This window comes from Platichthys flesus, chromosome 13 (genome assembly GCF_949316205.1).
Source record: "Platichthys flesus chromosome 13, fPlaFle2.1, whole genome shotgun sequence".
In the NCBI taxonomy this organism is placed as follows: domain Eukaryota; kingdom Metazoa; phylum Chordata; class Actinopteri; order Pleuronectiformes; family Pleuronectidae; genus Platichthys; species Platichthys flesus.
In genome coordinates this window covers 532,106-557,844 of record NC_084957.1, presented here as the reverse complement: position 1 = coordinate 557,844, position 25,739 = coordinate 532,106, and the positions used below count along the sequence as shown (strand labels likewise).

Below are 25,739 nucleotides of genomic sequence, written 5' to 3'. Positions count from 1 at the left end.
AGAGGGAGAGGTTAGACAGTTCTTTGACTCTCGGTTTCATTAACCGGACATTTCAATCTCTGGTCAGACTCACTCGCAGGAGAGGAGACGCTGACGGGCTCGTCGATGTATGCCGGCTCTCCTGGTCCACACTTGTTGCAGGCGGTCACTCTGAACAGATACTCCTTCCCTTCCACCACGTCAGTGACAGTAAACTCCTGATCCTGGACTCCTGTGCTCACCTGACACACAGATCACAGTAGCTAGTCATCAGCAGATATGATTATGATGATATAGTGAACTGAAAATTGTTTAGTTATAACAATGTGAGACATGATTGAAGAACATCATCCATCAGCCAGTTAACATGGATCTCGTGTCTCACCTTGACCCAGGTCTTGCGGGACACGTCTCGTTTCTCCACCTGGTAGCCGGTCAGAGGACTTCCTCCGTCGTGCTCGGGCGCCTCCCAGCTCAGGTGCACGTGCTGCCGGGTCACTTCCAGAACCTTGAAGTCCTTCGGAGCACTGGGTGCAGCTGAAACAAAGACACAAGGTAAACGCTGTGCTTGTTCCTTCATCACAGACTCATCAGATTAGAAACTATTTGGTTTTGAACGCTGTACCGATGACGTTGACTTCGATCTCTCCAGAGACGGATGTGACGTCGTTCTCCAGCTGCAGGACGTAGACGCCTTTGTCCGGGCGGACGCTCGGCGTGACGATCAGTTCTGTGAACGTGGACTTGGTCATCAGGCTGATTCGCTCATCAGCAGTGGTCAGCTCCTTCTCTCCGAAGGTCCACTTGGCGATGGGGGTCGGGTACCCGGAGATGGGGACTCTGATGCTCAGAGGCTGAGGGACGATGACCTCCAGGCCGTTTTTGAAAGCACTTAGGTCAAAGGCCGGACCGACTGAGAGGGGAGAGAGAGGCATGATGGGAAGGGAAACATGACATCACTTATCTTCAACCAGAATATTAAAGAGCGACCGACACTCCTTGTTCTTCTCACCATGTGGGTCGTCAGCCAGCAGGGGTCCGTTCACATTGGACGGGTCAGAGACGCCGGCTGCGTTTTCAGCAAACACTCTGTAGTTGTACTTGGTTCCATATTTCAGACCAGACACCTGAGGTCGAAGGTCACAGTTACAGGAGTTTAAGAATGAATCTGATTCATGAGGCTGCACAACTAACAGAGAAGCTTCTGACGTAGCCCCTGTGGGGCAGTCAGGTGGAAACCGTTCAAAGATCACGTCAATTATACAGCAAACCAGGAAGAAGCTGAAGGCCCTTACCTTGTAGAAGAGGTCGGGGCAGAGGCGAGCGTTGCAGCGCAGCCACTTGTCGGTGGCGTCCACACAGCGTTCGATGATGTAGCCGGTGATCATGCTGCCTCCGTTCCTCAGAGGTGTCTCCCAGGCCAGCTGCACCGAGCTCTTGTTCTGGTCTTGCCAGGAAAGGTTCAGAGGAGGACTGGGACGCTCTGAAGGGTGCAAAAATAAATGACCTCATTAATTCATGTTTTATTTTGTATAAATGAATTTACTCCCAACTTGTTTCTCCGTCTCACCAATAGGATCCATGATCTTGACGGGCCGTGAGGCGGCGCTGGGTTTGCCGACGCCGGCTTTGTTCTCGGCTTTGACTCTGAAGATGTACTCTTTGTTCTCTATGACATCGTTGATGATGGCGCTGAGCTCGTCGGCCTTGGTCACCTGCACGGGCGACCACTTCACCGACGTGCGGTCACGCAGCTCGATGATGTAAGAGCTGATGGGAGAGCCGCCGTCCGACTCGGGAGTTTCCCAGGAGACGGTGCAGCCGAACTTTGAGACATTTCCTACGATCACGTTCAAAGGAGCTTCAGGAACGTCTGTAAAAAATACAGAGAAATGTTGAATGATTGGATTGAACAAATAGATTAAATATGATAAAATATGTTTAATGTATATACCTTCATATGATAAATATACCAATTCATTTTCAATTAACAAATGTCCAAAGACAGAGGGGTTCTAATATCTAAACCATAAACATCTCCTGCTCAAATCAAATGAACCTCAAGGATCAATTATAGATCTGTAACTCAATCATTACACAAAACAACACATCAACAAACCTGTGGTCGAGAGAAACTAACAAGTGAAGTCAGAAGTTCAGTGTTAATACTATCCGTGATTAAAGTGAGGACATAATCAAATATTATGTGTAACTATAGCTAATTCTACATGATTTATCAGTTAAGTTAATTCTGTTTTGTTAATTGAGTTTTCTTTGCTCATATCAACTCATTCAACATAGAAATATAAAGAAAACAGAGCAGCTGTTCTCACCAAACTTGTTCTTGGCCTGTACGGGTTTGTCGGTCTCTACGATGGGTCCGCTGCCGACCCGGTTCCGGGCACAGACTCTGAACAGGTACATGGAGTCTCTGTGGAGGCCGGTCACCGTGTACTCGGGACTGTCGGCCTGCTCTGTGGCCAGCGTCCAGGTCTTTCGCTTCACGTCGCGTCTCTCCACCACGTAGCCAGTGACCTTGCTGCCCCCATCATTCTCAGGCTCCTCCCACGCCAGGCTGACCTCTCCATCTGCGGTATCGACCACCTGCAGGTTCTTCACGGGTCCGGGGACGTCTGGGGAGCAAAACCATAAACTGGTCATGACCACGAACCCAAGAACAGAGGGTGACACTGAAGGAAACCAGTAATGATTTTTCCATTAACAAATCTTTAAGCATCTTTGAGAGCTTTGAAAATTGCTTCATAAAACTGATGGTTTATAAATATTGTGTTTTATTTTGTGTGTTACTTTATTTCATTATTTTCTATTTAAACTATGATCTTTCTCTTGTGTCGATTTATTTACTAAAAACACTCAAACTCTATAGTCTCCATGACTGAGTGAAGTCTGCCATCTGCTGTTCAAACCAGGTACTGCACTGAAAGTGTCTGGCACACCAAAACACTCACACACACACTTTCAGTACGTTTAACTTTCTGCATTTAGTAGCTTTCATTTTCATTCTTTCTTTTCTCTACTTAATATTTTTCGTAGAGTACCAAACACCAAAGAAAATTCCTTATGAGTTGAAAACGTATTTGGGGATAATTTGATTCTGATTCAACAGATTAATCCACATTTTTTTCAAATGCACAAGAAATCAAGTGTGTTCCAACTTCAAAACCAGAGTATTTACTGGTTTGAGCGTTAACCTGCTGTAGTTCACCTGCTGTATTTCACCTGCTGTAGTTAATCTCTGTATAAAGAGCAGATATTACTCGAGATCCATTTTGAGGACATCTCACCGATGACGCTGAGGTTGATGAAGGCTTCTCCCTCTCCGTGTTTGTTCTTGATCGTGATCTTGTATTGGCCCTCGTCCGACTTCTTGGGGTCCTTCAGCCGATACTCTGTGCGGTCAGCGGAGGTGTGGATGTCGTCTTTGGGCAGACTCTGGTTGTCGTACAGCCAGTCGGCCTGGGCCTGCGGGTAGGCGCTGTAAGGGACGGCCATGACGATGGGCTTCCCGGCGTCTGTGACGTAGCTCTGGTCCGTGGTCTTTATCTGAGGCACAGCTTGAGAAGGAGGAGGAAGGAGACAGCGTCAGAGTTACAACATCAAACCGACGTGAGCAGAACGATGGCTGATGGAGGCTGCTCCTCCAGGGTGGGGGGTGAAGCTCTTACCTGCCAGCTCCAGCTTGGCCTTTGCATCTTTGTCCTTGACGATGATTCTGTACTCGCCCTGGTCTCGAGGTCTGATCTCACACACCTGCAGTCTGTGGACTTTACCCTCGCTCATCATCTGGTACTTGTCCCCCTGGACGACCGTCATGTTGTTCCTCAACCACTTCACTTCCACTCGGTCCTTGTTCAGCTCCACCTCGAACACGATGTCCGAGCCAGGGGGTTCGAACACGTCCTGTGGCGGTCGGACGATCTCCACCGGCGTCTCTGTGGGACAGGACAAGGATCATGAAGCAGAGGAGCAGAGCAGGAACTAGTTCAGACAGAAACATAGGTTCAGTTCTCACCTTCCACGAAGAGTCTGGCTCTGGACCTCTTCTCATCCACACCACAGGCGTATTCACACTCATCATCAGGTCTGCACTCTTTGATACGTAACGTGCAAATCTTTCCGTCTTTTTCAAACTTGAATCTGTAAAAATGAAAAATAAACTGAGTTGAAAAGGGAAAGTGGAGTGAGCAGAGTTTAGAGTTGAGAATGTGATCAGCTGACGCACCTGGGTCCTTCTCTGATCTCTCGTCCATTCCTGTACCACTTGACTTCTGCTTTCTCTTTGGTCAGTTTACATGAGAACTCTGCGTCCTCGAACTCGGTGATGGTCTGGTCCTTCAGCTGAGAGCTGAAGTCTGTGGGTGCCTCGCTGATGATCAGCTCCGCTGTGGACTTGCTGTCTCCGGCCACGGCGGTGTACTCGCCCTCGTCAGCCAGCGTGCAGTCCTTGATGGTGAGCGTGTGCTTGTCTTGGTCGACTCTGTAAACGACTCGTTTGTTGAAGGTGATCTCCTCCCCGGCCTTCATCCACTTCAGCGTGGCGTTGGGCCTGTTGACCTTACAGGAGAAGCTAACGGTCTTCTTCTCCTGAGTGTCGATGTCCTCCAGAGGAACCATGATCCTCAGACTCTCCTCTGGAGGACAAACAAATTCACGTCAAAAACAATCTCAGACAAAAACTCTATCATCACACAAACTTTCCCCTGAGATCACGATTTCAAAGCTTGTTCAAAGAGGCGGTGAAGCTCTGACCTGTGACGGTGAGGTTGCCTGAGCTCTTGGCCTGTTCTCCTCTCTGATTGGTCAGGTTGATGCTGTAGTTGGCTTCATCTCCCTTCTGAGACTCTCTGATCCTCAGAGAGAAGACGTTGTCTCTCTGGACCATCACGTACTTGCTGCTCTCAAACAATGTCTCCTCGTTCTTCAGCCACTTAGCCTTTGCTCCGTCAATGTTCACTTCGCAGTTCAGGACGACCTCCTGACCTTCTTTAGCCTCCGTGTCCTTCAGCGGCGTGATGATCTTCAGTTTCTCTGCAGGAAAAGAAAAGATCAGAAGCTGACTCTACAGACCGACGTCATGAATGTTGTTAATGATTCAAATGATTAATAAAACCTAAACTTCAGATAAAAGGTTTTATTTTCTCAAGACGGAGCTGCTGTTTAACGTTTCTGTTGAAAACAGTAAAAGAGGAAATGAAAGAAAACCTCAGTGTGATTCCATAAATCATTTTCTTACCGAGAACCGCAAGGTCTGCCCCGGCCCTGGTGGCTCCGATCATCACCACGTACCCCCCCTCGTCTTTCAGCTCGCTGCTCTTGATGACCAGCGTCCGCCGCTTGCCGTCGCTCACCATCTGGTATTTGTCTCCTGCCTCCAGCTCCTTGTCGTCTTTCAGCCATTTGACCTCGTAGGTTTCTTTGGAGACGGAGCAGGTGAACTCCGCCTTCTCGCCCTCCACCACCTCCTGGCCTTGAGGCCTGGAGATGAACTCGGCTGCCAGTTCTGCCACAAACAACGAGAGGTCAGAGGTTAGAGTTTGTGACCTGATCAAATAATCGATGGTTTGATTATTTTAGATGATTTTCTTTTTTCACACCATTAATCTTGAGGTTTCCGGAGGTCTTGACGCTGGGACTCAGTCGACAGTTGTACTCGCCGCTGTCGGCCATCTTCAGGTCCTGGATGAGGAGGATCCTCCTCTTACCGTCCACGATGTTCTCGTGGCGGCCGCCCTCCGGCAGCTCCTCGTCTCCTTTGTACCAGGTGACATCGGCGCTGGGTTTGGAGACCTCGCAGATCAGCTTCACGCTGTCCGTCTCCGTCCCCTCAACGTTGGACAGATTCTTGGTGAATCTTGTCTCCTCCTCTGCAGCGAGGGAAACCAAGTCACGTGATATAAACATTGTGAATCCACAGCCGCACAAACACGTCAGTGATTTAACGTAATAAACATGAGGAAGAAAAACGTCTTCAGCTTTATGTGTCATCAGTTTTTCTTCAGATTAAAATTAACATGACGACAAAAAGCTCAGAAAAAATAACCTGAAGTTCTGGTTTAAATTGGATTTAGGTTAAAAGAGTCGTTTTCAAATTCACAGAGAAGTTAGTTTGATTCTTACCGACGACAGTGAGCATGCCAGAGGACTTGGCCGTCTTGGCGTCACATTCATATTCAGCTTCATCATCGAACGCAGACTTGTGGACGATGAGGATGTGTTGGCGACCTTGAGCGATGATTTCATACTTCTTCCCCTTCCTGATTTCAATTCCATCCTTTAACCAGCGGATCTGCAGGCCAGACAGGAAGAGGACACCTCAGAGACAGAAACCTTTATTGGCAGTGTTGTGTGGAGACAGACAAACAGACGGAGCTTCTCACTTTGAGGTCCTCTCTGGACACTTCACACTCGAACCTGGCAGATTCCTTCTCTTTGACCTCGACGTCATGGAGCGGCTTCGTGAACTCCACATGAGGAGCTGACCACACAAACACAAAGAGTCAACAACATGTTTTTCACAGCACGTATGAAGAAGGATGACTTCATAACGAGCTGCAACATGAGGTAGATCTTTAAATCCTCAACTGGGTTCTTCCTCCCTAAACAGTTTTTGAGAGTTTTTACGTAGTTACACAAAAGTCTGAGTTGACTCACGTTCAACGTTGAGGAAACAGGAGGTTTTGAATTCTTTGGCGTCGCAGGTGTACGTCCTGGAGTCGTCCAGAGTGCAGTCGTGGATGAGCAGCGCCCTCTTGTGGCCATCGACGATCATCTCATACTTCTTGGTTTTCCTGATGTCTTGTCCATCTCGGAACCATCGAACCTCTGCCTGCTCTCTGGAAACTTCACACTCTAGTGTCGCGGTGGCTTCCTCCTCCACGGTCTGGTCCTCCAGAGGCTTCGTGAACTCCACTGCCGGCTCTGAGCGCACACACGTTGTTTTAAGGTTATTTAATGTTAATACTGGGTCGCTCTCTGATGATGTCACCATGTATGGACACGTAGACATCAACATCACAACTCTTTAATGTAACGTCCAGTAGAATCACTTCTTACCTTTGACAGCGAGTGACGCCTCCGTCTGGAAGTCTTTGGCAGTGAGTTTGATTTGTCCTGCTTCATTCAGCTGAACGTCTCGCAGAGTCAGACTGTGGACTTTACCCTCCGCCTTCAGCACCACCTGTGAGGGACACAACCAGAGGTTAGCACCACCTGTCAGGTACAACACTAGAGGTTAGCACCACCTGTCAGGTACACAACTAGAGGTTAGCACCACCTGTCAGGTACACAACTAGAGGTTAGCACCACCTGTCAGGTACACAACTAGAGGTTAGTACCACCTGTCAGGTACACAACTAGAGGTTAGTACCACCTGTCAGGTACACAACCAGAGGTTAGCACCACCTATCAGGTCCACAACTAGAGGTTAGTACCTGTCAGGTACACAACTAGAGGTTAGTACCACCTGTCAGGTACACAACTAGAGGTTAGCACCACCTGTCAGGTACACAACTAGAGGTTAGTACCACCTGTCAGGTACACAACTAGAGGTTAGCACCACCTGTCAGGTACACAACTAGAGGTTAGTACCTGTCAGGTACACAACTAGAGGTTAGCACCACCTGTCAGGTACACAACTAGAGGTTAGCACCACCTGTCAGGTACACAACTAGAGGTTAGCACCACCTGTCAGGTACACAACTAGAGGTTAGTACCACCTGTCAGGTACACAACTAGAGGTTAGCACCACCTGTCAGGTACACAACTAGAGGTTAGTACCTGTCAGGTACACAACTAGAGGTTAGTACCACCTGTCAGGTACACAACTAGAGGTTAGCACCACCTATCAGGTCCACAACCAGAGGTTAGTACCATCTGTCAGGTCCACAACCAGAGGTTAGTACCTGTCAGGTACACAACTAGAGGTTAGTACCACCTGTCAGGTACACAACTAGAGGTTAGCACCACCTATCAGGTCCACAACTAGAAGTTAGTACCTGTCAGGTACACAACCAGAGGTTAGCAACACCTATCAGGTCCACAACTAGAGGTTAGTACCTGTCAGGTACACAACTAGAGGTTAGTACCACCTGTCAGGTACACAACTAGAGGTTAGCACCACCTGTCAGGTACACAACCAGAGGTTAGCACCACCTATCAGGTCCACAACTAGAGGTTAGTACCACCTGTCAGGTACACAACTAGAGGTTAGCACCACCTGTCAGGTACACAACTAGAGGTTAGTACCACCTGTCAGGTACACAACTAGAGGTTAGCACCACCTGTCAGGTACACAACTAGAGGTTAGTACCACCTGTCAGGTACACAACTAGAGGTTAGCACCACCTGTCAGGTACACAATTAGAGGTTAGTACCTGTCAGGTACACAACTAGAGGTTAGTACCACCTGTGAGGTACACAACTAGAGGTTAGCACCATCTGTCAGGTACAAAACTAGAGGTTAGCACCACCTGTCAGGTACACAACTAGAGGTTAGTACCACCTGTCAGGTACACAACTAGAGGTTAGTACCACCTGTCAGGTACACAACTAGAGGTTAGTACCACCTGTCAGGTACACAACTAGAGGTTAGTACCTGTCAGGTACACAACTAGAGGTTAGCACCACCTATCAGGTCCACAACCAGAGGTTAGTACCATCTGTCAGGTCCACAACCAGAGGTTAGTACCTGTCAGGTACACAACTAGAGGTTAGTACCACCTGTCAGGTACACAACTAGAGCTTAGCACCACCTATCAGGTCCACAACTAGAGGTAAGTACCTGTCAGGTACACAACCAGAGGTTAGCACCACCTATCAGGTACACAACTAGAGGTTAGTACCACCTGTCAGGTACACAACTAGAGGTTAGCACCACCTGTCAGGTACACAACTAGAGGTTAGTACCTGTCAGGTACACAACTAGAGGTTAGTACCACCTGTCAGGTACACAACTAGAGGTACGCCCACCTGTCAGGTACAAAACTAGAGGTACGCCCACCTGTCAGGTACAAAACTAGAGGTTAGTACCACCTGTCAGGTACACAACTAGAGGTTAGTACCACCTGTCAGGTACACAACTAGAGGTTAGCACCACCTGTCAGGTCCACAACTAGAGGTTAGTACCACCTGTCAGGTACACAACTAGAGGTTAGCACCACCTGTCAGGTCCACAACTAGAGGTTAGTACCACCTGTCAGGTACACAACTAGAGGTTAGCACCACCTGTCAGGTACACAACTAGAGGTTAGCACCACCTGCTGGTCACCAGCGGAGACCTGACGGCTAAAACGAGCTCAGACAGCTGCTTTCTTTCCCCCCATTCAAACTATTCGACCTCTGACCCCTGAGGGCTGATTTTACCACACGACCACAACAGTCAACCACTTTGAGCCTGAGAACGCAGAAGTCAAACCTTTAACTGAAGTTCAAACCTCGTGTCCAACATTCCTGCTTCTACTGCAATGATGATCAAAACAAGCTGTTTCTGATTCTCTGTTTTCTTTCATTTAATCCACACTTTCAACATTAGATGTCCTTATTCATTCTATCATCTCGGATGGTGACTGTGTATCTATGATCTTCTATGACAGAGAACAAACCTTGAGTATATAATACAGGGGGGGGGGGAGCTAGTCTCACATCGTCACGGCGCTGGAGAAGAACAACTAACCAACTAACTTAAACACACAAACTAAAGTTAATATTGTTGTTGACATAAGTTCCAGTGAATTAATTTGTATTTGTTACTGAATGAATAAACTTTTGAAGTTGGTCCAACATCCGAAACTAAAGAATCTGTTTCTCAGAATTTCTTCATGAACCAGGATTTAAAAAGTAAAAGTTGAATTACTCCAAATCTCTTATTTTATTCATGATTTTAACTGATCCTGATCAATAACCTCAGTTCAGACGATAAAACAGGAAACAGTTCACAATAAAGATTTTACAACACTATTAAATATGTGAATATGACACATTATTTTAAATGTAAGGACCAGTGATTCTGATGGAGCAGCTGAAGTGTGTGAATCTGTGATGTCAGTAAATCACAGTTGCACAACCGCTGAGGGATCGAGTGTCGGTGGAAACCTCAGGTCTCGGGTTTCACCTGATAATCAAACTAATCCACTGTAAACACCGATGTGGTTTCACAGCAGCGTCCGACTCTGATTTAGACCTAAACCTGCAAACGTCTCGACTGCATCAGGAAAACCCTGCGATCACATGGTGTGATTTTAAAGTGAAGCTGTCAAACTGCTCCTGTTGCCACCTGCCCAGCGTTTCAGCCTCATGCAGCTGTTAAAAATACCCCCCCCCCCCCCAGAAATGCTGGCAGGGCAGAAAAGTCTCCTACTGTGTTCTCTCAAAACCAGGATCGAGTGCTCAGCTGTAACCCTGAGCCTCCAGCAGCCAGCAGGCCCTTATATGAAGACTGAAAACTGAACATCGTGTTTCACTGGAGAATTCAGATGCATCAGGATCTAAAGGATCTGGATCTAAAGGACCAGGATCTGGATCTAAAGCACCAGGACTCGAACTCAGACGCATCCTGACTCTGACAGAAGGTGAACAGGTCTGGAGCTTCAGGAAGTGCAGGTGGTGAGGCTCTCAGGTGAGTTGGGACTTACCCTGTCACTTGGCTCCAGCTTGGTTCCTCCCAGCAGCCACTCCACAGCGATGTCCTCGTAGGACAGCTCGCACTCGAAGGTGGCGGTCTCTCCTGCGGTCACGGACACGTCATTCAGCGGCTTCGCCAGGACGATCACTCGGGCTTTGGATTGGGGAGAAGACATGGTTAGCCCCCCCCTTAACAATAATCCAAAAACTCCTGAAAGGGTTAATCCTCAGTGATTAATCCTCATGGTGAGCGAGCTGCAGGCCGGCCACTGGACCTGCTCTGGACAACTGATCACAGCGCCCTGCGACTTGGCACTGGGGGGGCCGGCTCATTAGCATACGACCTGCTGTCAGATGGACACGGCGGGCCGAGACCATTCAGAGACAGGGTTGCGTCCCGGCCTCTGCCAATCACTGCGAACCTGCTCTACATAAGGCATGTGGCTTCTAAAATAACCGAGGGGCCTGATTGGCTGAGAGCCCATCTCAGCCAAACCCATCAGCCGGAGTCAATCTGCTCCTGTCAATCATCAGCCTGCAATTCTCCTGGAAAAGGAGAATGTGGAGGTCAGGAGTCAGGAGTTACCCAACGCCACGAGGGCGTTCGGTAACAGGAAGTGAGTCTGGATCAACAACCTGCACCCACTCTTCACAACAGGCTTCTTCACAGGTTAGAAGGCTTCTTCTAACCCTAACCCTAAACTTCATTTTAAAATCCAGCTGAAACTGATTAAACGTTTTAATTTAGATATGAGTGTTGTAGATCTGCAGTCAGAGACCTTTCCTCTTTCAGGTGAATGACTTCAGATCAAGATGTGTTGCAGTGTAGAATCTATGAATTTCCTGTTTTCTAAGCTTTGATGTGTCGTCTCCACAGATTCTCTTCTGTGGATGTAAATAAATCCTGAAACATCAGGTTTCCATCAACACGTCTGGTTCATTAGACGCCAGCGTTCTACTGATCTTTAGGATCCAAACTGAACCGAGGAGCCGACCTCCATCATACCTCTGTGACTCTTCTCTCACCTTTGACCCTGAGGTGAGCTGAGGATTTGGCGTTTGCTGCAGAGAAGTCAAGGCTTCCCGCCATATCCTTCCTGCAGTTGAAGAGGATCAAGATGTGTCGAGTTCCCTCCTCTTTGATTTCCACGTCCTGAATACAAACATGGTTAAAGACCAGGAGACGAGTCCACACATCGGAACATCCTGAATTGAACTGAACGGGGGGGTTATTTCTCTGCGGTGTGGTCAGAGTGCGATCTTACAGCCGACGGGTGGAGTGTCTCCTCCTTGAGTTTCCAGGTGGCGTGAAGGTCCTCCTCAGAAATCTCTGTCTCAAACTTGGCTGTCTCCGTCTCTGTAACCTCGACACTGTACAGCGGGCGGACCACCTTGATGTCGCGCTCTGCAGGCAGAGGCGTGAGCAGCGTTAGAGAACAGGTCAGAAGGCCAGGGACGCCAGGTGGACACGGTGATTGACAGGTGGATTGAGCAGCTGACGCTCACAGTCAGAGCGACTCACAGTTTGAGCAAAAGAAAAACAGGTCGAGTGAATCCAGACCATAATCCAACCCGTGCATCTGTCTCCATGACAACAGCACTTCTTTTAACATAAAAACTATTTCATCTGAAACTTTATCATCAGTGTGATTTGTATTCTCATTATAAGAAGAAAGTAAAGAAACTACTTTGTGTCCAACAGTTTCAAAGTTTTATGTTTCATAATCAACTTAAAGTTCCAATAAAAACATTTCAACAGGGGGTTCCGGGTGGACCCTTGAAACGACATTTGTATGATTTGGAAAAATGTATTTGTTGAAAATTCCAATGTTAAAATAAGATTACAAATCAAATGAAAGGTGTGTGGATGTTACACATGGAGACAGGAAGTCGAACACAGGTGAGTTGGATTCTCGTCGGGCTCAACGTTCACAGAGACACGACACACAAGTGAAGGGGCGGGGCATGGGTCAATGACGGGGGTGGGACCTGATTCTGTTCTCCTGACCGGTTAATGGGGGAGGGGCCAGGCGACCGCAGGTATTACCTTCGATGTTCAGGTCAGCCGTGGTTTTGTCCGTGCCACAGTCACAGGTGTACGTTCCCATGTTGCTCTTTAGCGCCCTCTTGAGGACCATTATGCACCTCTTGCCATCTGATTGGAGGAGAATGTTCTTTGACGGACAGATTTCGGTTCCGTCTTTGAACCACCTGACCTCGCCGCCGGCTTTGCTCAGCTCGCAGGACAGAACCACCTCGTCCTTCTCGACGGCGGTGTAGTTCTGCAGCTTGGCTGTGAAGTACAAGTCGCCCTCTGCAGGACAACACACGTAACAAGCAGACAAGCAGCATTAAAACAAGCAGACAAACAAGCTGTGGAGCAATAACAAAATGCAAACAAAGCTTTTGTCCAGCAGGGGGCAGACTTCTCCTTTAAAGGCAGTTTGGACGTTTCTCTGATGTCGACTGAAGTCGTGACTCTGACTCTTCATCCTGCAGGAAACAACCATACTAACCGAGCACGGTGAGCATGGCCTCCGACGTCTTGCCCATGGCCTCCACTTTGACCATGGACGTGTCGTCCACCGTGACCTCCTTGAAGGACAGACGGTGACCTTTCCCGTCCTCGGACATGTGCACCACTTTGCTCGGGTGCAGCCGGACGTCATTTTTGTACCAAACTACAGGGATTTTTTCATGAGAGAGTTCGACTCTGAACTCAGCGGTTTCTCGCTCCTTCACAGTCACATCTTTTATTGGCTTGATAAATTCAAGGCGAATACCTGACAAACAGAAATTCATTTATATTTACATGTATTCATCACAGCCCCAACATGAAGCACATGTAGCATAGCATGTGTAGCAGTGCATAGTTTGTCCAGAGGGTGGCGCTGGAGGAAGGTGAGCTGCAGTGAAACTAATTGATTTACCTTTAATAAACAACTTCCCAGACGTTCTCTTATCTTCGGCCTCAAACATGTATTTGCCTTCGTCCTCGTACTTGGCAGATTTCACAATAAGAGCGTGTCTCTTTCCCTCCAGCACCAGCTCAAACTTGTCATCGTTTGACAACTCCTGACTTCCCTTCAGCCAACGGAAGCTTTTAGATTCTCTGGAAATTTCCAGTTCAAACTTTGCCTCGTCCTTTTCATAAACATGCAGGTCGGCGAGCGGCGTAAGGAACGAGACGGGGGGTTCTGTGGGTTCAGACACACACAGTTAGAATCCACTTCTGACTCAATGACCTCGTTTATTTGAGGAGTAGAATCCGCAGAATAAGAAATCAAGAATATTTAGAAATGAAGCAGGAAGAATGAGCTCGGTGCTTTGTTTGGAATCTGGACTCTCGGTTCAAGGAGGTGAACGCTCACCCTTTACTTTCAGGTTGGCAGAGCACTTGGCGTTGGCGGCTGTGAACGACAGCGCGCCCGTCAGAGGCACTTTGCAGTTGTACAGCACCAGAGTGTGTTTGGCTCCGTCCTCCACAATCTCAACGTCCTGCAGACGATCAAAACACTTCAACATCTCAACAAGAACAACGCGTCATAGAGAAGTGATCAGGTTGATTCACTTTCATCTGTTAGCTGACCACAGATCAGCATCTCAGCCCCGACAGCTGAGACACGTGGACCTGGCTCTCTATCAGAATGAAAGTGAATGGAACCACGTGTGAGACGCAGAGAAATGAGACGTACGGCTGAAGGACTGAGGACGTCTCCGTTCAGTTTCCACTGGCCGTGGACGTCGTCCTCGCTCAGCTCCACCTCAAATCGAGCCGTTTCTCCGTCAAACACTTCGACTCCATACATTGGTCGAACCACTTTGATGGAGCGGGCTGATGTTCAAGAGAGGGGACATTCAGATACAACAATTCAACAATTAACATGAAGACACACACACACACACAAAACATGAAGAACACAAGTATACACAAAGACAAAGAAACGCCATCAGGAAGCTGAGATATAATCAGTTTTTATAAATATATATAAATATAATGTGTCCGGTCTGATTTGAGGGAGAAACTTCCTGTTTAGTTTTTATTGGTGCAGAAGGTCAAAGGTTTGTTCATCTGCAAAAATAAACTTCTGAAACGTTTGGTTCAAGATCGTTCGATCAGATTCTGGACCTGGACGTCGTTTGATGCTTGTGAAGAAAAATATGACGAAAGACATTCCAAATAAAAAGAGACATTTTAGATGACAGGTGATTTTACATCAAAGTGTCAGTAGCAGTGATAAGATCTGATTTAGACTATTACAAGTTTCCACTGGTCAAAAGGCTGAAAGGATTCAAGTCAGTCAGGTTAACAGATGCAACCCCCCCCCCCACTGATCAAATGGTGTCACTGCTTCTCAAGAGCTACTGAAGAAGAGCAGGACTGTGTCGCTCTCTAATGTTCGAATTCTTTCGTGAAAAAAAAAACGAGAAACAAGCTGGAAAAAACACTGCAAGATTCTTGTGGTGAGTTTCTACCATTAACAGAGGTGGAGGGATGAGGACAGACAGGTACAGACAGGTGAAGACAGTCATGAAGACAGACAGGTACAGACAGGTACAGACAGGTGAAGACAGTCATGAAGACAGACAGGTACAGACAGGTGGAGACAGGTAAGACAGTCATGAAGACAGTCATGAGGACATAAAGGTGATGTGGAAACAGGGAGGGATGAAGTGTTGACATGAGGCGGAGGATGGAGGATGGAGGGATGAGGAGGAGCATCACGATGGAAGACAGAATCTAAACCATCTAAAGCTGCTCAGTCTTTACCTTCGATGTGCAGTGTTGCCGTTGTCTTGTCTGTCCCACAGTCACATAAATACTGTCCTTTGTCTTTGTCCCCAACTCTCTTAATCACAAGGGTTCTACGCTTGTCTTCGGCCTTGACAGCCACCATCTTAGAGGCCTTGACCTCGGCCTCGTCATGGTACCACACCACGTTGACGTCTTTGCTGAGCTCACAGTCGAGAACCACCTCGTCTTTCTCCATCGCAGTGTAGTCCTGCAGTTTGACTGTGAAGTAGGCGTCGCCCTCTGGAAACGGGACATTTGTGTGTGATTGCATATGAACATCTCGACTCGTTTCAGGTACGAGATAAACAAAAGAATAACAGTAGAAAACACAAATGCACGACACAGAATCACAACACAGAACAGACAGGTTTCAAACAACCTGCGCAGACAAGAACATGAAGGAGGGACACAGATGTGTGGAGGGAGAGGAGCTTCTCCAGCTTTACCTATGACCGTCAGGTTGGCCATGGAGGGAACTCCCTTCGCCTCAGCTTTGATCTGACACGTGTCGTCCAGAGTCACATCTCTTATTTCTAACACGTGTTTCTTTCCGTCCACGTGGGCGACCACTGTCCTGCTCGGGTGAATCTTCACGTCGTTCTTGAACCAGGTGACGGGAATGTTCTCGTGAGAGAGTTCCAGCTCAAATCGAGCTGTTTTTCCTTCCTTTACAGTTTGGTCTTTTATCGGCGAGATGAATTTCAGCCTGATACCTACAGTCGTGTTGATAAAGAACATTCATCGGAGTCAGTTTGCAGCAGGAAGCAACTCAGCGGATCGTGTGGAGCAGGACTTACCCTCCACCGCGAGTCGGGCTGTGGACCTTTTACTCAGAACCTCGATCGAGTACTCGTCCTCGTCGTCAAACTCGCAGCAGTTAATGATCAACATGTGCTTCTTCCCATCATCGATGATGTCATACTTTTGGTCAGGGGTGATGATGTCACCCCCTCTGTACCACATGACCTTAGAAACATCCTTCGTGATGTTGCATTCGAACTTGGCCTGTTTCTTTTCAGGCACTGAAACGTCCTTCAGCGGGACCACAAAGTCCATTTCAATCTCTGTGTCAAAGAGCGACACGGGTACAAGACGTCAACAACAACAACAACAACAACAACAACACAACAGTCTACAGCCTGTGACCAGTTTAACACAGTTTCGATCACAGAAGGACGATTCCACCGTCGCGTCCAATCGGAACGATTCTTCTTCAACACTTACCTTCAGTTTGTTGCACTGAGAAAAATCTACATTTTCTTCTTTTCTCAAATGAATTCAAACAGAAGCTGAACTTGTTTTATTTCAGTAACAATCTGATAGCGCCCCCTGCAGGAACATGGTGCTGGAATAACAAATAAACTGGTCACTGTGCTGAGATTGAACATGAAACATTTAAACAAAGACGGTACACATGTTGTGCACGTTGACGTCACTACACACATGTTCACACACTACACACAGACACACACACACAGGATTGTGTTTTTCCAGTGAACAGACAGAACAACAAACACAAGCACAGGACTCAGGAAGTGTTCAGGATTCCGTATTAAATGATTTGTCGCCTTCCTGATTTGTCTCAAGAATCCAGTCAAACTAGATTCCACTGGTTGAACCTGTTAAACAACGAGTTCAGGTCCAGGCCCATGAGCCATTAACCTGATTCAGTTGCCCACGGCCCTGAAGCCTTTATTTTTATAACCATGTGACCCAGACCCTGGATATGAGGAAAGCGTCTTACCTTTGACATTGAGCATGGCGCTGGTTATGGCGTTCAGAGCCTGGTACGACACCTCTCCAGCCTGATCCAGCTGACAGCTCTTCAGTTTGAGTCTACGAACTCTTCCTTCCATGAAGATGTCGCACGTCTGATCAAACATTTCATTTAAAAATTAATCGTAGTAAAAAACATGTAAAGGTGGAAACACACGAAATCAAGAGGGTTCGATCTTACCGGGGATCTGGTGAGAACTTCTCCTTTCAGCTTCCACTCCCCTGGAACATCGTCCTCAGAGATCTCCGTCTCAAACACGGCTTCTCCCTTCTCCGTCACCTCCACACTCACCAACGGCTTCAGGATCTCAGCTTCACGCTCTGAGGAAGACCACACGTCAGTTCTCAAGAGGATCAAACACCGAACGACAGAGAGTAAATGATTTCAGTGGCTCAAGGTAAAGGAAGGTGATTGGTCAGACGGATGAACCTCCGAGAGTGAGCTTGGCCGTGTAGACGCGTCCTTCCACCTCCAGGGCGTATTCTGCCACGTCCTCAGGCTGACAGTTCTTGATGGTGAGCGTCAGCTCTTTTCCGTCCTGCTTGACCTCGAGCTTGTCCGAGGGGCTGATCTCGATCTCTCCTTTGAGCCACTTCCAGTTGGGCGTGTCCTTGTACAGCTCGCATTTAAACGTAGCAGCCGTCTTCGGTTTGACGTGCTGGTCCCGTAGCGGCTTCACGATCCAATCTTTGATGATTTCTGAGGGAATTGAACATGAAGTCAAACCATCAGAGAAACAATGTAGAGCAGAAATATAAACAAACACAAAGAGAACCAGGGCAGACCCAGAGTCGACTTCCAGTGCTCTACACATTCTACGGTCATATGTCATCCAAAGAGATTCAAGTGATTGAATTTTTCATTTTAAAAGAAGTGGGCCGAGCATGGAGCCCTGAGGGACTTTGACTGCTCGTCCTGCACACACATATTCTTTACTTCTGTATTGTGACTGTGATTAGTGACTTATACGATGAACTGTTTCTCTTACCGATCACTTTGACGTTTGACGTGGTCTTGACTTCCTCCTGACCGGAGACTTCACACGAGTAAGAACCAGTGTCCTGCTCCGAGCTGTTCTGGATGGTCACGGCGTGCTGCATCCCGATGATGTTGATCTGAATCTTGTTGGCCTTTTTCTTCAGGACCTCGTTGTTCTTCTTCCACACCACATCTCTCTCTTTGTTCAGCTCGCAGGTCATGTAGATGGGCTGACCCTTCAGAGCAGAAGTCTCCTCCTCCAGCTCCTTAATCCATTTCACAGGTAACTCTGTCAGGAGACAAGAAGAACATGAGACCTCCACTCGGGTGGTGTGGCCTAGGGGTTAGAGTGGTCGTTCTCCAACAAGAAGGTTGCCGGTTCAAACCCCACTCTTCTGCATCTGCATGCCGAAGTGTCCTTGGCAAGATACATGGCCCCTTATGAATGTTGAATGTGCTAATTGTAAGTCGCTTTGGACAAAAGCGTCAGCTAAATGACATGTAATGTAATGTAATGGAATAATGTAATGGAACAGGAGTATGACAGGAAATACTCCTGCTCCTCTGGGTTCATGTGAGATTCAGGCAGAAAGAAGAGTTTACCTTCTACGATGAGCTTGGCTGTGCACGTTATTTCCTTTCCAGCGTTCTTGGCCACACAGCTGTATTCACCAGTGTCGGACAATTGAACATCAATAATGTTCAGCTTGCGATCTTTGCCGTCAGAGGTGAACTTGTGCTTGGGGCTCTCGCGCAGGTTGCTGCCATCTTTCATCCAGGAGGTGATGGCAGTGGAAGGTGAGACCTCGCACTCAAACACCGCGGCGGAGCCGATGGACTCGGCTTCCTGCAGCACGATGTCCTTCAGCTTCTTGATGAACTTCAGAGGGACGGCTTTCAGCTTGAACCCTCCGAAGGGATCCTCTGGAGGGGACGGGCCTTTGCCACCGGGCTTCAGGCCGCGGCCCCGGCCTTCTCCGGGAGACGGGGTCTGCTTGGCTGCAGATTGAAATATCGAGTATTGAAATAAGTTTTCTCAGTGAGAAGTCTCAGACACAGTTTGTAGAATAATGAAACATCAGACTCACGTTTCAGACCTCGGCCTCGACCTCTTCCTGCTTCCTCTGCTGGTTGACCCTCTGTTCAGAAACAAGGAACGTCAATTGGCCGTACACGATATTATCTGCGTCAAGCTGATGATTTACGTGCGACAGCAGGGAGATGATATATCAGTTTGAATTGAAGGGAAATGTGATGAAATGGTAAATATGAAACAAAGAAGCTGAACTTGAGACACAAGCACACAATGATGAAGAGGAGCTTCCACAACATGAAGGGATGGAACACAACAGGGATGTAAAGACACACAACATGTGGACTGATGGCAAAGACGTGACCTAGAAATGACACACACATGACATGACAGAAGTGAAATGAATACGACAACACATGAATAAAATAAACACAAGTATAAGAAATGATGACGTCTATGGCTGAAGATATGGTGAAGTGAGGAAGATTTTAGATGGAGGCATGATGGTGGTGATGGGCAGAGATTATTCGGGGCATGATGGGAGGATCTTTCTCAGTGAGGTGGGGCCACCACTATCTCACCTCTCCTGGTCATCCCAGGAACCTCTAGAGCACCTTCTTGTGTATCACCTTCCCAGTCCTCAGAGCCGCCACTGTCCCGAGGAACCAGCTCCCAGCCCCAGACCTCCTCCTCCTCCTGCTCGGTCTCTTCCTCTGCTTCATACTCCTCTTCGAACACCTCCTCCTCTGGCTGCGTGGCAACCTTCTGCGTCTGCACGGCTCCAGGAGACACCTCCTTCACCAGGGGAAACTTCCCTTTATCAGGTCTCGCTGGCTCTGCAGACTTCTCCTCCTCTGGTGACGGTTTCTTCAGGACCTTTTTAAGAGTGACTGATTCAATCGACTCTACAGGAGAAACAGTCTTCGGAACCTTCTTGAGTCTGTCGATGCTTGGCTTCCTCTCGACAGGTGCTGCTTCTTTCAGCTTCTCGACTTGGGGAGATGGAGTCTTCTTCAGCCCAACCTTCTTGAGCTGCTCCAGAGGTTTAAGAGCAACTTCTTCCTTCTCCTCTTTCACCTTGGGTGTGACTCCCTTCTTCAGCTGCAGAGGTTTTGGTTCTTCAGAAACCTTCTCAGGTTTCTTAACAGATGTTGGTACAGGAGACGCCGTCTTCTCCGCTGTAACTGAATCTAACTCTTTTGTCTTCTCCAGCTTCTTCTCTGGGGTTTCTGGGATCTCAGGTTTCTTCGCTCTACCCACCGGCTCTCGTTCTTTTAGTTTCTCATCAGGAGTTTTGCGACGGGGTTGGAGGTCATCAAGTGGCTTCTTCTCTTTGTCCTCTGCTGGTTTCTTCTCCGGCACTGCCTCCTCTTTGGAGGGTCTGGAAAACGGTTTCAGCTTGACACTCTCTATCTCTTGTTCTTTTGTTGGGATCTTCTTCACCTTGGTTGGAGCTTTGACTTCCTCTGGCTCTTTCTCTGGACTCTTCTTTTTATCTAAAGGCGCCAACACCTTGGCTGGGGTCTCCTTCACCTCTGGAGGAGTTTTCACAGGTTTTCTGGGAAGTTCTTTGGGTTCCACCTCTCTGGAGATCCTCTCGCCTTTTTGGAAAGGCTCAGTGTCTCTGGTTGGCCTTTCCTTCCTATCTTTCTCCGGCTCCTCTGCTGCTTTGACAGGTTTCTCAAATGGTTTTAGTTTGATTATTTCTGGTTCCACTTCATCTGAAGGCAGTTTCTTCGCTTTCTTCAAGACTGCAGTGGGTGGAGCAGATTCCTCTTCCTTTGACTTCTTGGGAGTTGTCTTTAGAGAAATGGTATCTTCTGGTTTCTGGTCTTTGGTGACAGGTCTCTGACGACTCCATGCATCTTTTGGAGCCTCTGTTTGTTCTTCTTTAGGTTTAATGACTTCTGGCTTTTTTACAACATCAGCTTTGTCTCGAGGTGTCCTCTCCTCCGCAGGTCTCCTGGTGGAGACTGACATCTCCACAGTCTCTTCTTCATGAACCATCTCCTCCACCTCAAACACGGTGGTCCTGGTGACCTTCTGAGGTTTCTCCTCCACTTCAGCCTCTTTAGGAGGAGCTGATGGCACCTTCTTCAGTTTGATCACTTCCTGTTCCTCCTCCACTGCCTTCACCACTCTGGTGCTTTTCTTTAGCGTCGGAATCTCAAACTTTGTTTCCTCTTCCAATTGAATTTTACCTTTTTTGAGCAGAACCGTTTCTGAGGCAGCAAAAGTTTCACGTTACTTGAAATCATCAGTGATTATCAAAGTGAGAAAAAAACGACAAACAAGACGACAAACACTAAAAACATAGAGTGTGTGTTGTGTGATTAAAATATACAATACACATGATTAAAATATACAACCAAGCAGTCGTGTGAGCTTTTGTGTTTATCATAAATAATTGAGTATTAAAGAAGTGTGAGTCAGAGCTCGTACCTTTCTTCACGCCTCCAGGTGCCTGCACAGGTCCTTTGGTTTCATCTGACACAGAGAAACAGTTCAGGTCATTAGATCAGCAAACAAGGAGAAAACAGGAGCAACGTTTCTGAAGGAACGACCGCTGTCGTCACTTCGTTAAAGACCGTAAGAAAAGATGAAGCTGTGAGAAAAGTAACACGTTGTTAAAAGATTCAAGCTCAACATGTGAGTGACATGAAGAGAACAAACAACACAACAAACAGTGAGGACACACACACAGTGAGGACACACACTGTCCTCACTGAACCTGTCTGTCTACCTGTCGGAGGAGACTTCTTCTCCACCACTGAGGGTTTTTCGGATTTGGCCGGTTCTTCAGTTTTCACCACAGCTTGAGGTTTAATCGCTTCAGTGTTAAAAGAATAAAGTGGAAGATGATCAGAACACGTGGGTTTTATAAAGTCACAGTGAAGGAGTCAGTTTGTGACGATACCTGCTTTAGTTTCCTCTTGTGGAGAAATTCTCTTCTCCAACTTCTTTTTCTCAGCGACCTCCGGCTGTTTGACAGCAGGAAGCTGTTTGCTCTCTTTGAGTTTCAAGATAGAAAAGGTTCAGTTTAAACCACGTGGTTCTCTTTAACAACTCGTTTCTTCAGGGTAAAACTTCAAAGATCATGTTTTAAGAGTGACATTCTCCTACAAATGTCTTCACACACAAACACAGACATCAACACATGAAGAAGAGGAGCTGGTACCTGGTTGAGGAGCAACTGGTTTTACCAGCGGTTCTTTGACTTGTGGCGGCGTCGTCGTCGTCTTCCCGGGAACTTTTAATAAAATGATACGACAACAGTGAGTGAAGAGTAGAGACAGGCAGAGAGACAGACCAGGTGTTTCCACAGAGACATGTGACTTGTGCTCGTCTGAGAAAACAGGATCACACAGTGAAACCAACACGAGTTAGAAGAAGAACAACATGGACCTGTGGTGTTTGAGGGATCAGAGTCGGACTCAGTCCCCAGTGAGATGATTGGAACACAATGAGTGACATGACGTGAAATCCAAGAAGACCTGGGAGTGAAAACAAGAAGGTGCTCGACAGACGCTCAGAAAACACTTGGTGCTCGGTGACACGGAACACTTCTGTCTGTATACCTCCTGAAGAGTCCTTCTCTTTCTTTTCTGGTTCCGCAAACACAACTCTGGTTTCTACCAAGTTCTCCTCTGTCGGAGGAGTTGTGTGTCGACCGAGTGGTGCGTCGACCTCCAACTCTCTCGTCCTGGTGGAACCGTCCTCTCGTCCTGTTTGGTGGTGAGACTTCCTGTTCTGCTGCAGTTTGGTTCTGTCTTTGACTGAAGGTTCTCTGACTGAAGGTTCTCTGACAGAAGGTTCTCTGACTGAAGGTTCTTTGACTGAAGGTTCTGTGAGTGAGGGTTCTCTGACTGAAGGTTCTGTGACTGAAGGTTCTCTGACTGAGTGTTCTGTGACTGAAGGTTCTCTGACTGAAGGTTCTCTGACTGAAGGTTCTTTAACTGAAGGTTCTCTGACTGAGGGTTCTGTGACTGAAGGTTCTCTGACTGAAGGTTCTCTGACTGAAGGTTCTTTGACGGAAGGTTCTCTGACTGAGGGTTCTGTGACTGAAGGTTCTCTGCGTGTAGGTTCTCTGCGTGAAGGTTCTCTGACTGAAGGTTCTGTGACAGAAGGTTCTCTGCGTGAAGGTTCTCTGACGGAAGGTTCTGTGACTGAAGGTTCTCTGACTGAAGGTTCTCTGACTGAAGGTTCTGTGACTGAAGGTTCTGTGACAGCGGACTTCTCTTTGTATTTGGTGCTACCCTTTGTCTCTTTACTCAGGGAATCGAACTCCTCGTCTTTGACCTTGTTTTTCACAGTCTCTATCTCGATTGTTTTCGGTTGAGTTACGTTTGTTTGTTTTTCTAAACCAGTGAAAGTTCTTTTTTCTGTTAAAGGAACTTTGGCTGGTCCTGGACGTTTCTCCAGTTCAGTGGTTAACCTGACGTCCGGTTCCACCCTGAGACTCTGGGTTTCTGCTCTGTCGTCTGATTGAGACGTTTCTGCAGGTTTTGGTTCTGTGTGTTCCAGCCTCAGGTTTGATCCCTGAACTGGACCAACAGATTCTGTTCTGCTTTGAACTGAGACGGTGTAAGACTGATCTCTTTTCCTCTGATCCTCTCTCTGAGGAACAGCTTCTCCAGCTAATCTCAGTGTTTCTGTCCTGTGTGTTCTCACTTGATTATTTCTCTCCTCAGGCATTTCAACCTTGGACCTGTTCTCTCTGGTTTGATGGAACGTCTGATCCTCATCTCCGGAGTGTTCTTCTGAATAAAGAGGGTCTGACGGTCGTAGGACATCATCAGGTGAAATAAGCGTTAGTGAAGCATCTGCTATAACTTGTTCTTTTCTAATCAGTTCCTCCACACATGAAGTTTTATCAGTTTTAAATTGACTTGAGACGTTTTTAAAATTAACATCTTTGTCTTTAATCTGTCGTTTATCAGTTAAGATTTGTGAATCACCTCTGAATTCATACATCTGCTCTCTTCTTGAACCAGAGGGTTTTTCCAGATCATCATGAGAAATGAACCTCGGTAGAGTTTGTGATTTAACGTCTTTAACGATCTGAGCTCTTTGCGATGTGACTTCCATCACCGGAGCCGCTGACGTTCTTCTTCTCACTTCTTCCTCTTTAGCTTCTGTTATTAGCGGAGAAACTTCTCCATATTCACGTCCTAATAAAACGGTCTGCGACTGAACTTCCTCCAGAGAAAGTTTTATATCTCTGCCTGATGTTTTCTGTTTTGATTGCTTTCCTTTTCCGTCTTCAGTCCTAATTTCTGTTTTGTCCAACTTCTCGTCATCTTTGCTTTTGGTTGTTTTGTTGTGTGAAACTTGTTGAGAATCGTTTGTTGTGTTTGGTGTTTTCTGTGTGTCAGTTTGTTTCTCTCGTGTTTTTATCTCTTCAGCTGGAATCATTCTGTCACTTTCAGTAACTTTATCAGTTTCCATCACGGACCTTCTCCTCCTCACTTGTTTAGTTTCTTTTAATTCAAGTGGAAAATCTGTCTCGGACTGAATTTCTCTAACTAGTTGTTCATCACACAACTTTTCTGTATCTTTTGTTTCTTCGCTAGTTTGATCTTTAATTGTTTTGACTGATTTCCGATCTTTTTCTCGATAGACGTCTCCTGACTCGAACTTTTTGTTTTCTGCCTGTGTTGTTGTTTTTTCTTCCGTTTGGTCTCTAATCGGCTGACCTCTACTTCTCCTCTCTGACTCATCTTCTCTGTCACTCAGGGATTTTTCTATCTTCTCAGGAAATTGTCCCAACTCTGTCTTCTCCGTTTCTCTGTCTTTAACAGTTCCAGAGTATATTTTGGGAGAATGGTTTTGTTGCGTTTGCTCGGACTCGGTTTCCTGTGGAGTCGTGCTGTCGATGATCTCTTGTCTTTTCAGCGTCTTCTTCTCACTGTCTCTCAAGTCTTTGACTTCATCATCATCTGTGTCTATCAGCTGCTTTGTCCCTGAAGAGATTCTATGTTCCTGCTTGCTTTCATCAGGTTGAACTATATTTACTTCATCTGGAACCGTCATGATTCCTGATGATTCAGATTCTGTCTTCTTTTCTTTGAGAGAAGCAGTTTCTACTTGATGGTGTTTGTCTGGTTCTTCTCTCTCAGTTTCCTGATCTACCCTCTTCATCGTTGATGCTTCTCCCTCTGAGGACCTTCCTGTTTTTAGAGTTTTAGAGAAACTTGAACTTTCTACAGATGTAAAGTCCCGATCAACTTTAGGTGCACGTGAGACTCTTATTTTCTGTTGCTCAGTTTTTGGTGTAATATTAACGTCATCTTTACCTAAAGTGTCTTTAGAGGAGAGTTTTTCAACTTTAACTTCTTGTAATTTACCTAAATTTGGTTTTCTCTCCTCCAGAGGAGAACTGTCTGTGAAACAAACATCTCCACCAGCTGCTGTAACTTCAGCGTCTGTAGTTTCTTCATGTTTTTCAGGAGCTGGTTTTGTCTCTGAAGAAGTTTGATCTATCACTGGTTTAACTGGAACTTTTCTGTCACTGTGTTCCAGTTGAGCTGTTTTGTGTT

General features: G+C 47.0%; 1 protein-coding gene across 1 annotated transcript in view; it reads right to left on the bottom strand.

Moving 5' to 3' along the window:
• The window catches only part of ttn.2 (titin, tandem duplicate 2), a 174,511-nt gene that overhangs the window by 77,722 nt on the left and 71,050 nt on the right, over positions 1 to 25,739 (bottom strand). The window contains exons 74-109 of the mRNA XM_062402154.1: positions 21,643 to 21,687; positions 19,256 to 19,306; positions 18,771 to 19,166; positions 18,178 to 18,456; positions 17,619 to 17,888; positions 17,370 to 17,509; positions 17,157 to 17,283; positions 16,210 to 16,476; positions 15,859 to 16,125; positions 15,389 to 15,652; positions 14,313 to 14,452; positions 13,989 to 14,115; positions 13,548 to 13,814; positions 13,134 to 13,400; positions 12,665 to 12,931; positions 11,883 to 12,022; positions 11,644 to 11,770; positions 10,629 to 10,771; positions 7,054 to 7,177; positions 6,652 to 6,918; positions 6,378 to 6,475; positions 6,118 to 6,286; positions 5,595 to 5,864; positions 5,234 to 5,500; positions 4,750 to 5,028; positions 4,223 to 4,631; positions 4,013 to 4,137; positions 3,666 to 3,932; positions 3,285 to 3,554; positions 2,313 to 2,612; positions 1,550 to 1,852; positions 1,275 to 1,462; positions 992 to 1,106; positions 605 to 892; positions 365 to 516; positions 74 to 221 (exon numbers count right to left, since the gene is read on the bottom strand). Of these exons, the coding sequence (XP_062258138.1) occupies positions 74 to 221; positions 365 to 516; positions 605 to 892; positions 992 to 1,106; positions 1,275 to 1,462; positions 1,550 to 1,852; positions 2,313 to 2,612; positions 3,285 to 3,554; positions 3,666 to 3,932; positions 4,013 to 4,137; positions 4,223 to 4,631; positions 4,750 to 5,028; positions 5,234 to 5,500; positions 5,595 to 5,864; positions 6,118 to 6,286; positions 6,378 to 6,475; positions 6,652 to 6,918; positions 7,054 to 7,177; positions 10,629 to 10,771; positions 11,644 to 11,770; positions 11,883 to 12,022; positions 12,665 to 12,931; positions 13,134 to 13,400; positions 13,548 to 13,814; positions 13,989 to 14,115; positions 14,313 to 14,452; positions 15,389 to 15,652; positions 15,859 to 16,125; positions 16,210 to 16,476; positions 17,157 to 17,283; positions 17,370 to 17,509; positions 17,619 to 17,888; positions 18,178 to 18,456; positions 18,771 to 19,166; positions 19,256 to 19,306; positions 21,643 to 21,687 (7,623 nt within the window). The remainder of the gene's footprint in view (positions 1 to 73; positions 222 to 364; positions 517 to 604; positions 893 to 991; positions 1,107 to 1,274; positions 1,463 to 1,549; positions 1,853 to 2,312; positions 2,613 to 3,284; positions 3,555 to 3,665; positions 3,933 to 4,012; positions 4,138 to 4,222; positions 4,632 to 4,749; positions 5,029 to 5,233; positions 5,501 to 5,594; positions 5,865 to 6,117; positions 6,287 to 6,377; positions 6,476 to 6,651; positions 6,919 to 7,053; positions 7,178 to 10,628; positions 10,772 to 11,643; positions 11,771 to 11,882; positions 12,023 to 12,664; positions 12,932 to 13,133; positions 13,401 to 13,547; positions 13,815 to 13,988; positions 14,116 to 14,312; positions 14,453 to 15,388; positions 15,653 to 15,858; positions 16,126 to 16,209; positions 16,477 to 17,156; positions 17,284 to 17,369; positions 17,510 to 17,618; positions 17,889 to 18,177; positions 18,457 to 18,770; positions 19,167 to 19,255; positions 19,307 to 21,642; positions 21,688 to 25,739) is intronic.